General features: G+C 38.8%; 1 protein-coding gene across 1 annotated transcript in view; it reads left to right on the top strand.

Annotated features, from left to right (window-relative positions):
* Positions 1 to 3,862: 3,862 nt before the first annotated feature.
* LOC143862465 (Ubiquitin-specific protease family C19-related protein) overlaps positions 3,863 to 12,082 on the top strand; it is a 43,038-nt gene continuing 34,818 nt past the window's right edge. Inside the window, exon 1 of the mRNA XM_077373518.1 lies at positions 3,863 to 4,744. Coding sequence (XP_077229633.1) covers positions 4,004 to 4,744 — 741 coding nt within the window. The 5' untranslated portion in view covers positions 3,863 to 4,003. The remainder of the gene's footprint in view (positions 4,745 to 12,082) is intronic.

Below are 12,082 nucleotides of genomic sequence, written 5' to 3'. Positions count from 1 at the left end.
AAAGAATGACGCCCCATTACTCCCAAAACAAGGCGTAACGGTACCATCTTATACACCCCAAAGGTAAAGCCTAAAGGTTAAAGAATCCAAAGCTTCAGAATTAGAAAAGAATGATGCCCCATTACTCCCAAAACAAGGCCTAACGGTACTATCTTATACACAATATTTGCTGTATATATTATCTGTCAAGTACAATAGGTTTTATGCAGTGGGCCCCTCTTCATATCTCAATTTGATTTTTTAATTTTTGGTAAATAAACCATATGTGAGTGTAGACACCAATTACATTGAACTTTCCGTGTATCACCACTGCATCATGGTATGCCTACTCATCATTGTTAGCATTTTATGTACATAGAAGTCATTTTCTTTTATAAACATTTTCATATGAGACATACCAAGATGCCTGATGAGTGGAGGAAGAGTACATTAATACTTATTTATAAGAATAAAGGGGATATTCAGAGTTGCACCAATTACCGGAGAATTAAGTTAATGAGTCACACTATGAAGCTTTGGGAGAGGGTATTTGAACATAGACTAAGAAAAGAGACTAAGGTGTTAGAGAATCAGTTTGGCTTCATGCCCCGGACGATCGGCTATGAAAGCTATCTTTTTGATTAGGCGGTTAATGGAGAGATTTAAATAAAATAAAAAGGACCTTCATATGGTTTTCATTGATTTGGAGAAAGCGTATGAACGGGTATAACCTTCACAAATCTGTCCATTTTTAACCTCCACAAATCAAAGGATTTGGTTGATCCTATAGAGCTGATATTTTGGGCACATCTTATCTATGTCAGGGTCTATCAAATGAATGCTTTGGATCATTAAAACAATGTGGGCCCACTGTGTTTTGCTGACTAAGAAGATAACGTTATCTCCTCGACCGAGGAGAAACATTATTCCCATATATATATATATATATATGTGTGTGTGTGTGTGTGAGAGAGAGAGAGAGAGAGAGCTAGTTGAATTATGTAAACAATGCATGAACTATATAAATTTTCAACAAGGAATCCGCACGATGCATGCAACATATGAATTTCCAACATGGAATCTACCACTCCAATGGAAGAGAACGATTAAGATGGTCTTCATACATATTGTACCTAAGAAATCTAGATCCGGGGGCAATTGATAGGAGAATTTTCTCAAATAGTTTACCAATGAATATTGAGATTTTTTTTTAAAATATTGAGATTTACAAAAAGATTTATAATATCTTTTAGAAATTCAATTAATTATTGAATCATGATTGAAATTCATGGGAATCCCGGTGGGTCCACACAGTAATACTGTATAAAGATGTATATACTTATAATTATAACTTTTTGTAGGCTCTATGAGTCATATGACATTGTGTTAATAGGCTTTATGAGTCATATGACGTTGTGCTGATGGAAATTAATTATCATAGGTAGAAGCCAATTATTATTAAATAATATAAGGAGAATATTTTTCTTATGAATATGATCTCCAATTTGATTGGAAGAGTTGAATAGATATCTTACTACTATAGTCTTGAAAATCATAAAGATCCCACACATATTTAACTATAAACAACCCTAATTCTATATTGGAGCGTAGGATCGTGAAATTACAAGAAAGATGGACATCATCTCTTGAATTTTCATGTACTTCACTTGGACAAAGGAAGCAACGACAGAAGTAGGAATCAATAGGAGGCCGTGAACTTAAACTGCTCACTTTTTCTTTCTTTATAATTTTATATTCTTGAAAATACTTAAAAATCTAAGAGTTGAGGTCTACTAAATCATCTTATTGTGTTTAATCTAAGATTTATGCAACTTAAATTTGATTTTATTGCAAAATTTCAATCATCCCCACCCAACCCACTGCTCCCATTGAAGTCACACGGCTATTCATTGTCTAAAGTATCCAACTAGTGGGTCAAACTATTGGGAGTCAACATGCAAAAATCACATCCATTCAACCATCCTAACTTTCCAATGAATGTATGCATGCCTACTTAATTAATATATATCATCACTATCTAGTTGTAAAGCTCGTGATTAAGTAATTATTAACTTCTGAATTGATGCAGTTCTTTGGAATATGATCTGTTTATGTCTAAATCCGGATTCGAGCCTCGGGAAAGCACTGCTGCTGGTCTCGGTTAATGTAGACGACCAACGAGTTCATCAAGAACTCATTAGAGGGCACGGAGTTTGGACTCTAAGGAAACCCTCAGGTGCTCAAGTCATATCGGGGCACCAAATAGGAGATCTGAGTGCTAATGGCAGAAAGAGCTAGAGAAGAAGAGTTTGAATGTGGTTAGGGGGTAACCAAAGATCCATATCTTGGCCGATGGTCCCCTTTTAAAGACTAGAGTCACATGCAGTTTAGGAAACTTGCTGCCTTGTGTCGAGTCCTTGTGATTGGTGGCTTGCCTTAGAAGTCGATTGCTATCTTTATCCACACCGCCATCGAGGTTTCCTTCTTGGGCACGGTTTGTGAAATTACGGCTTCGGTATGAGGTGTGAATGATCTCTGTGCCCTCGGTTGCCGTTTGGTCGTCTATTGTCTCCAACCACCTCACACCACGCGACGACGCCCTATTGGGGGTCGGATTTTCACCCTAACACAATCCATCCATGGCGAGACCCACGAAATGGATATTTCAATCACTATCCCCCAAAAATATGATGGATATGGTTCATTCAACCAGATCAACAATAAAAAGTAAAATCGAGTCTATGGTGACATGTACGTGACAAGACCGTTGATCTTTTAGAACATAATGAGGTGATCCACATGGTCTTGATCCCATTCTGAATATACATCCAATGTACATGATACGGGCTAGTTTGGCCGCCATAGAAAAAATCATGGAATTTTGGTATGCCAAAGCATGAGAGGGAGGGGAGTGTGGGGCGCTAGACCTTGAAAGGGAGAAACTGCAAATTAGGGTATTATTTTTTGTAAAAATACCTTTTAAAAACTATTTCGGAAAAGCCTAAGATCCTAGTTACATTTATGGGGCTGTTTGGATACATGGATTTTAGTTTGAAAGCGATGTAAAATTCTAGATTTTACAATCCATTATCCTCGAATTTAAGTAAGAAATCCAGGTATGAAATCTCTCCCCCATCGTAAGGTTTCTAAAACCTGGAAACACAGGATGATCTCCTATTCTCTTAATCGACGGAAAGAAGGCTGAGAAATCAGAAAACCATCCAGGATTTTGAGGAAATACAAGATTCTAAAATCCGTGTATCCAAACGGCCCCTGCATGTTTATTAGCTCTAGATACAAAAAGGAAATAAGAAATGATTGCATATACTTGAAGATCAAAACTATAATCTCTTCTATTCCTTATCCGACTTTAGATCCCAGACCCACAAACTTTGGAGTAGTGACTCACTTGGATGCTTGCTAGGGGTGATGGATAATGTAAGAAGAATGATCAAGTCACCCACAAAATCAAAATTCTCCCATTTGGAGCGTCCTCTCCTACTCTCCTCGCTATCACCCTATCAAACTCTCACTAATTGCCCCTCACATGTTTGGGCAAACTAAAATTCTATGATTTATATTTATATTGGTAATTTAGATCAAACGAGGCATGATCCATTCCTCGATGGATCAAGTGCCTAAGATCATCTATAGTTGTCAATTAGATCAACGTATCCGATCATTCCAAATAAACTTCTCATAATCATTTCCCAACAAAAAGAAGAAGAAGAGAAACTAGTCATTTCTAGTAAGCATAATGGCAAATTCGGTTATCCACCGGGTAGCAACCCACCTTTGTCTATTATTCCGGCGACAGGATACACACGTCATTATCACAAATCTCTCACCCCATATCCGTCATTTCCCCTTCCTTCTTCTTCCCCATAACCCCCAAAAGAAGAAAACAAAAACAAAACCAAGAGTACTACTCCTTTTACTCTCTCACTCCACATCTCTTCTCTTCTCCCTTCAATTCCTCACAAAAGAAAAGAAAAAGAAAAAGAAAGGAAAAACTCAAAACCAGATGGGGAGTAGAATCCCATCACACCAACTTAGTAGTGGCCTCTATGTTTCAGGCAGGCCTGAACAATACAAAGAGAGGCAACCAACAATGGCGTCACGTGCCATGCCTTACACGGGCGGAGACGTGAAAAAATCTGGCGAGCTCGGAAAAATGTTCGACATCCCCGTCCTAGATCCAACGGCCACAACTTCATCATCATCTTTAAAACCCCGCCCTTCCTCCTCAGCACACAACTCCGGATCCCTCCGATCCGGATCTAATTCCGGACCCCAACCCAAATCCTCCAATTCTGGACCTGTTAAAAAATCGTCCGGCCCGCTCCCGCTCCAACCCACTGGACTCATTACTTCTGGACCGCTCGGATCTTCCGGTGGCCCGCTTGGCTCGTCAGTAGGCCGACGGTCTGGGCAATTGGATCCGTCGGTGGTTAAGCCGGGGCATTACGGGCCGGCTGTTACTAGTCTTAGTGAGGACGTGAAGTTAGGGTTTAAGATTTCGAAGACGATAATGTGGGTTTGTGGGGTGGTTTTTGCGATTGGTTTGATGGCTGGAGTGTTTATGATGGTGACAGTTAAAAAAGTGGTTATTTTGGTGGTTGTTGGGGGGATTTTCGCGCCGGTTTTGGTGTTAGTGGGGTGGAATTATGGTTTGGGGAGAAGGGGTTTGATGAGGTTTTTAAGGAGGTATCCTGATGCTGAGCTTAGGGGTGCGAAAAACGGGGAATATGTGAAGGTTACAGGGGTAAATTTCTTTTTCTCTTCTCACATTGTTGTCTTCATCATTGTGTTGCCTGAATGTATTTTAGATTTGTCTGTTTTTTTTATTGTGTTTCTGAGAATGCCTTGCGATGTATAGGATTACTTGTTCTAATTTCTTAAGGCATACTAACATTGATTTTGTTTTAGCTAGATTGGTTTTAGGAACAATGTGTAAGCCTTTCAACTATGATTCTTCATCGTGGGTTTAGTAATAAGTGTCTCAGTGATTGCAGCATTTACTGTATTTTTTATTGGTTAGCATAATACACACACACACACATTTATATATATTTTGATGCAATGGACTATTTTCATTCTTCTAATGTTTGTAGAATTGAATGACATCTAATAAATGGATGTAGAAACATGAATTGGAAATCCCTTTGTAGAATTGTTTAAAGGATTGGTTCTCAAAGAGTTTAGTGATGTCCTTAAGATCTATCAGGGGCACCCGGTGTTTAGTTAGGTACTTGGTTATTAGTTGACCTATCTATATCTGGGATGACGCACCTTTGGTAGTAGACTTCCTTAAGTCAAGGTTGGTTGCGCTCGTTTTCATGGTGATTGTTTGAGTAAATAGGCATCACGTAGGTTTGAAACCCTAGGTTTCATGTACTTTGGAAGGCACTGACTGCGGGGAATCTTCCAAAATATGCTTTAGGGTTATATCTTCCAATGACACTTGTTAGGTATAATATGGTACAAAATGCAGCCATGTGGTCCTTCTAGCATCTCTCGATTAAACTTTGATGGACATTTAGTTTGAGTTCATGAAGTTCGAAGTTTGTGGTTCAATTTTGTCCTCTTAGGGTGGCCTTGAGTGTACCGATGTTTGCTTGCTTGGTGTTAGAAGGAAGAATTCAATCATAGGGACTATGTTACTTATAACTTTTTTTTTCTTTTTGAAAATTAACAACCAGTTTATTCCATGAAACGTGATCCAGTTACAATTTGAAAGGGTACTAGACGTTCCCAGACAAAATAGTACAAGGCACAGTAACATGGCCCATAGAAAAGAAAAAACAACCCGACTAGCAAGATTGTAGGGGTTAGTCCACGGAGAAAATCACACGATTCTCCTCCAAGAGGGCGCCTTCTTTGGGAAGGCCGTCAGTGCCTTCTATGTTATTTATAACTTGTTTTTTCTTTTTGAAATAGTGACTGCTTTCATTAATAGAAGAGAACAAACATTAGGGCATGAGCTTGCCCCACATACATTGCATCGCTATCGACTTCTCTTTCAATAAGGCAGCCATGTAAGTCATTAGCTACTATAGTCTATGATGATTTGCATGGTTTTAAATTTCCACCAAAACCAACAAAAAATGACAGAAATGTTTTTTTTTATATTATTGAATTGTGGTAAATGACCGAAATGCTTTCAGTTGCATCTCCCACGAAACGCATACCAAAACTGAAATGCATACTGAAACAAAAAACATAAGTGTATTATGGTCTACTATATCTATATGTGTTACATAGTTATATTTATATGAATTGCATAATCATTAAAAAAAAAAAAAAATTTTTACGAATTGCATATGAAATGTGATGTATGTATTACGGTGGTAAATGACCGAAATGGTTTCCGTTCCATCTCCATCGAAACGCATACCAAAACTGAAATGCATACTGAAACAAAAAACATAAGTGTATTATGGTCTACTATATCAATATGTGTTACACAGTTATATTTACATGAATTGCATAACCATTCAAAAAAAATAAAAAAATTTACGAGTTGCATATGAAATGTGATGTATGTATTATGTATACATTTTTATATGAATTATATGTGAAATTTGGTATGTAATGAATTATCAGATGTGCGTGACAACGCATGTCACTAAGTGTTCTATACTTCTATGTTGTCAAACCTTTATAGATTATTAACTTGCTTTTGTGATGATTTATAAGTGTGTATTTGTACCTTTTTTTAATATTTCCTGAAGTTTCATCTTAAAATTCTATCATTTTAATATGTTTCCATATATTTCCGTGATTTTACCGGATTTCTATCAAAATTTCTAACCAAAACATTTCCATTTCCATTTCCATGGCGACCGAAACCAATGGACCATCCGAATCCGAACTTAGACAGGCAGGATCTAGACCATAGTTGCAGGAAACGTTGGTGCAAAGTGGGAAACGCGTTTCCGAAACGGAAATGATACGGGTTGAAAAAAATAGTGAAACGGATGGGAAACTCCAGGGAAACGTGCCGGAAACTCCAGGGAAACGTGTCGGAAACTACTGGGAAAAGGAGGTAAAACGTATGAGAGAGAGAGAGAGAGAGAGAGAGAGAGAGAGAGAGAGAGAGAGAGAGAGAGAGAGAGAGAGATGGCAGGATTAGGGTTTTGTTGAAAAAAAAGTAAGTGATATATTCACCTCTTTTTTTTACATGGAACAGCCCCCTTTAGTGTATTTATGACTCCTCTTTTACACTAGATGGGGCTGTCCCCAATAAATAAAAGGGGCTATACAATATTTGCACAGCTCGTGATTTGTGACTTGTGAGAGCTTTTTTGGGAAATATAACCTTTTGACAGTTCTTTAGATACTAAAATTTTTTGATCGTTTTTTTTTACTTGAAACAGTCCTGTTTAGTGTATTTATGGCTTCTCTTTTACACTGGATGGGGCTGTCCCTAGTAAAGAAAAGGGCCTATACATCACAACCATATTTTAATATTTGCACAACTGTCTTTTCTTCTTTAATCGGCTTGTGAGAGCTTTTCTTTTTTTGGGACATGTAATCACCTTTTGACAGTTCTTTAAATACTAAAAAGACAAGGTGGTTTGAGCAGATATTAAAATACTGGGGACAGCCCCCTCTAGTGTAAAAGAGGAGTCATAAATACACTAAAAGGGGCTGTTCCAAGTAAGAAAATGGGGTGAATATATACTTACCAGCATAAAGTATTCGCCCCATTTGTTAAATGGGACAACCCCATCTAGTGTAAAAGAGGGGCCATAAACACTCTAAAGTGGGCTGTTCCGAGTAAAAAATCTGGTCAATATATTACTTACCTATATAAGGGGCAAATACTTTATGCAGGCAAAGTGATATATTCACGTCATTTTTTTTTACTTGGAACAGCCCCCTTTAGTGCATTGCTCCTTTTTTACACTAGATAGGGCTGTCCCCAAAAACAAAAGGGTCAAATCATTTCCTTTTATATATCACACTATATTGATAAAAAGAGGGAGAAAGTTTTCAAGAAAACGCGTTTCATGTTTCTCCTTTGATTTTTTTCAGGCGTTTCACGTTCCGTTTCACGCTTCCGTTTCCCGACCTAGCAACTATGATCTAGACACATTACTAGGATGCACGGACACATTTGGATCTCTAATATAGTATACATTTTTATATGAATGATATGTGAAATTTGGTACGTAATGAATTATCAGATGTGCGTGACAACGCTTGTCACTAAGTGTTCTATGTTGTCAAACCTTTATAGATTATTAACTTGCTTTTGTGATGATTTATAAGTGTGTATGTACCTTTTTTTTAATATTTTCTGAAGTTTCATCTTAAAATTCTATCATTTTAATATGTTTCCATATATTTTTGTGATTTTACCGGATTTGTATCAAAGTTTCTAACCAAAACTGAAACATTTCCATTTCCATGGCGACCGAAACCAATGGACTATCCAAGGTTGCCAGAGCTGGAATCGAAAGCGGGAATCAAAACGGGAATCGAAGGCTCCCAGGGAAGAATCCTACTCAAGGTTGCCAGAGCGGGAATCGAAGGCTCCCAGGGAAGAATCCTACTTCCTTGGGACTATCCGAATCTGAACTTAGACAGGCAGGATCTAGACACATTACTAGGACACATGGATAAATTTGGATCTCTAATATACGATCCAAAATTATTTTTGACCGGATCTAGACAACTATCAATGACCCATGGCATAGTCCTAAATCCAATTTTATCATACTATTTTATGAAAATACCCTCAAATTTTTTTAACTTTAAGTATTATTTTAGGGGTATTTTAGTAAAAATAAATCATACGTATTTTTTCGAGCAATTTTTTTTTGAATGGTTGCAGTTTCATTAAAAAAAAAGGGCAGACCAAGACAGTCAAACCCACAAGTACAATATCTGAAAAAATAGAAAAGAAAAGCAAAGAAAAAGAACCATTACAATCACGACGGGGGGGTGGGGGGTGGGGGGGGGGAGATCGAACAACTCCAACCCCGGTCTCCTTACAACACCACGCAGTGACTATCTGCCTCATAGTTAGCCGATCGCATTATGCGATTGAATATGATTGATGAGTCACCTATCTGATCTTGAATTTCACCAAAAAAAGGAGCGAATCTCCAAGAGGGAACTTCTGACCCTCTTAGCCATCGAATGACATTCTTAGAATTGCCTTTTACAATCAATATGTCCATTGATTCTTTGTTTAGGCACTTCATACCTTTGTGTACTGCTCTAACTTCCGCTTCAGTAGCATCTGCCGTCTCGATAGGGCCAGAAGAGGCCCATATAACCTCCCAAAGAATCTCTCAATACTCTACCAATACCCAGGGCCCCGAGTTTCCCAAACTAGAGCTATCAAAGTTAAGCTTACGAATGCCTGTTGGAGGCGCCTCCGATTTTTGAACGATTGTATCCCGCCCTTACTGCTATCACACACCACCTTCCACCCCTCCCATAAATCATAAGCTGAAACACATCGAAGCATAGTAAGAGATCTCGCCCAAGCAATAACCATTGCTATTACTTCGATGTATAGGAAATGTGGAGATTTTTGAACAATTCCTATTTTTAGTATTTTGTCATTCATCCAAGTCTCAAGTCACCCGCTTAGCTTTTTTCTCCAATCCCTAACCACATCTATTATGTGCAAGTCCCTTCTCTGATCTACATCTACCGAGTTGAGTCCTACGGGGAGTGGAAACCTCTTACCCCTTGGGCCCATTCATGGTATACCATTCTGGTCAAGTGATGTAAGCCTCGCAAATGCATTTGCAAAACTATTAAAACTTCTTAATGTTTAAAAAGAGGTAGGGGCAGACCGAAAACAACTTGGGTAGAAACAGTGAGAAACAACTTGGGTAGAAACAGTGAGGAAAGACTTGATAGCTAGGAACATAACAGAGAACATGACCTTGGATAGGATAGAATGAAAGAAAATGATCCATGTAGAAGAACCCAACTAGAGCCAGGATTAGAGCTGGGTATATTCCTTCTTCATTAAATTTTTCTAAAGGATTCATTTAGCCGACCCCAACTAGTTTGGGACAAAGGCTTTGTTGAGTTGAGTTGAGTTGAGTATTGACACTAAATCCCTAACCCATTGTGCCATCGCCGCTGCAGTTCGGCCTTACCGTTGTCGCTGCAGCTCGCACTTGCCGTTGTGGCTGCGGCTCATGCTCGCACTTGCGCTTGCTTCTTTTAAGAATTTTGACTTCATACAATGTAAGTAGGATCTACAAGGACACTTCGATGGACGGTCCAATTTGAAATGGATCGTAACCGAGACACGGGATATAGGATCCAAAGAACACTCCAATTACGGTCCGACCAATAAGGGATTTGAATGTTAAGAATTCTATTATAAATAGGAAAGTGCATATAAAAGAGTTCTAAGTTGATAGGAATCCTAGAAGGGGTAAGAATCGGGGTTTACAACTAGATTTGGGTGAGTTTTAGGATTCCTAATCCTCCTCTAGTCTTGAATTTGATGGGAGTTAAAGTCTATATATTGCAACTGCCTTTTGCCTTTGATGGACATTGAAGATTTAATGAATTGAAACCCTTTCTTTATGGGATTAGTGTGATGCCTTAGATCCTATGGTGTGATGCCTAGGAGAACCTTGGGATGTTTTTAGGTTAGTTTTCTTGTTTCTTCTCTTTACTCTCTTCCTTGTTTCTCTACTTTCTTTTCTCTCTTGCTCTCTTCTCTCATTTGTTTACATTATTAAAGCCTTTGCCAGAAACCTTGAACCCATCGACCACCATTAACCTTTCACCTGCACCCTTCCATCCTTCACTCCATCGACCAACAGCCTTTACCCAAACCTTTCACCCAACCATCAAATTCCTCAACCTTGATTTATGACTGGATAGAAACCTTTCTACTTCACCCGAGAGGCTACATAACCCTTTATTCTCACCACTTGCAATCCAGAACTAGACTGTCGACCGGTTCTTGAACACTTCCTATTGCCGCCCCTTTCCCTTTCCGTTACATTGCCTTACCCCAACATCACACCTAACCTTTAACCTGCCACACGAAAACTAAACCTTAGATTCGACCCGTGATCACTTGGTTCCATGATCAGAGCCCAAATTCTTAATCTTTTTTCAACTGTTAAAACTTGCAAGCCATTATCCAAAACCCCAATGATCAGGAAGCAGTTCACAGACGTCGCTGAAGCAATCCTTGATCACAAAACGGAGGGCCAAAGTCAGAAGAGTCGGAGGACCTACTTTTTGATTAAGTGGAAAGGGAAGCTGATGGAGGAAGCTTCATGGGAGAAAGATACGACGCTTTGGCAGTTTGAAAGCCTCATCCAGCAGTAGTTAGACTCTATTCCAACGAGGACGTTGGATACTTCTTGTGGGCGAGGTTTATCAGACCAAACCCTACCCCAGACAGCTGCCCGAGGATAATCTCAGTGATACCAGAGGGCAACGTATCCATTGCAGATTTCAAATCAAAGGAAAAGAAAACCGCCTAACAATCTATACTAATAAGGGCGTGATAGGGGGGACCGACTAACCTACGAAGAGGCCAACATTGATCATACGTCCCATCGGACGGATCGAAGGATCCTCATCAACCGGAGCGCAACACAGTTTTCCCCCACCTTGAGTAATTATGCATTCAAGATCCTTTCTAGAACCTTCATCTTCTTTAGTTACATATCTCAGACCACACCCAAATCCTTTCTTAAGCCTACTTGTTCCTAACACCTAGTATAAAGTATAAACCCTGCAGAAAAGCTATTACAGCACAATATATGCACAGTCGACTCCTATCTACTATTCTTCCGGTAGCCCCTAGTTGATCCTAGTCTTTTTTTTTTTTTTTGGATATGTGCAACCTGCGACCCTTCCGTCACTGTGAAATCCCTTTAAACCTTATTCCCCTTGACTGTAATTGGTATTCATTCCATTTCAAACCATAGCAGTCACTGGACAACCTGTAACAGTCCAAATTTCTTGCTTATAAACCCGATCCAACCTACCCTTATATTTGTTCTCTGTCCCTAATCTATCTAAAATTTATAAACTTTATACCTGAAGCAAACCCAATTCAACTATTTGTATAGATCTGTCCAGATCAACCTTTCTC

Source organism: Tasmannia lanceolata, unplaced genomic scaffold (genome assembly GCF_043159265.1).
Source record: "Tasmannia lanceolata isolate RefF3 unplaced genomic scaffold, GAP_Taslan_0.1 ptg000003l, whole genome shotgun sequence".
NCBI classification, from domain to species: domain Eukaryota; kingdom Viridiplantae; phylum Streptophyta; class Magnoliopsida; order Canellales; family Winteraceae; genus Tasmannia; species Tasmannia lanceolata.
The sequence above is the reverse complement of the archived record's forward strand: the minus strand, read 5'-3'. Positions and strand labels throughout refer to the sequence as shown.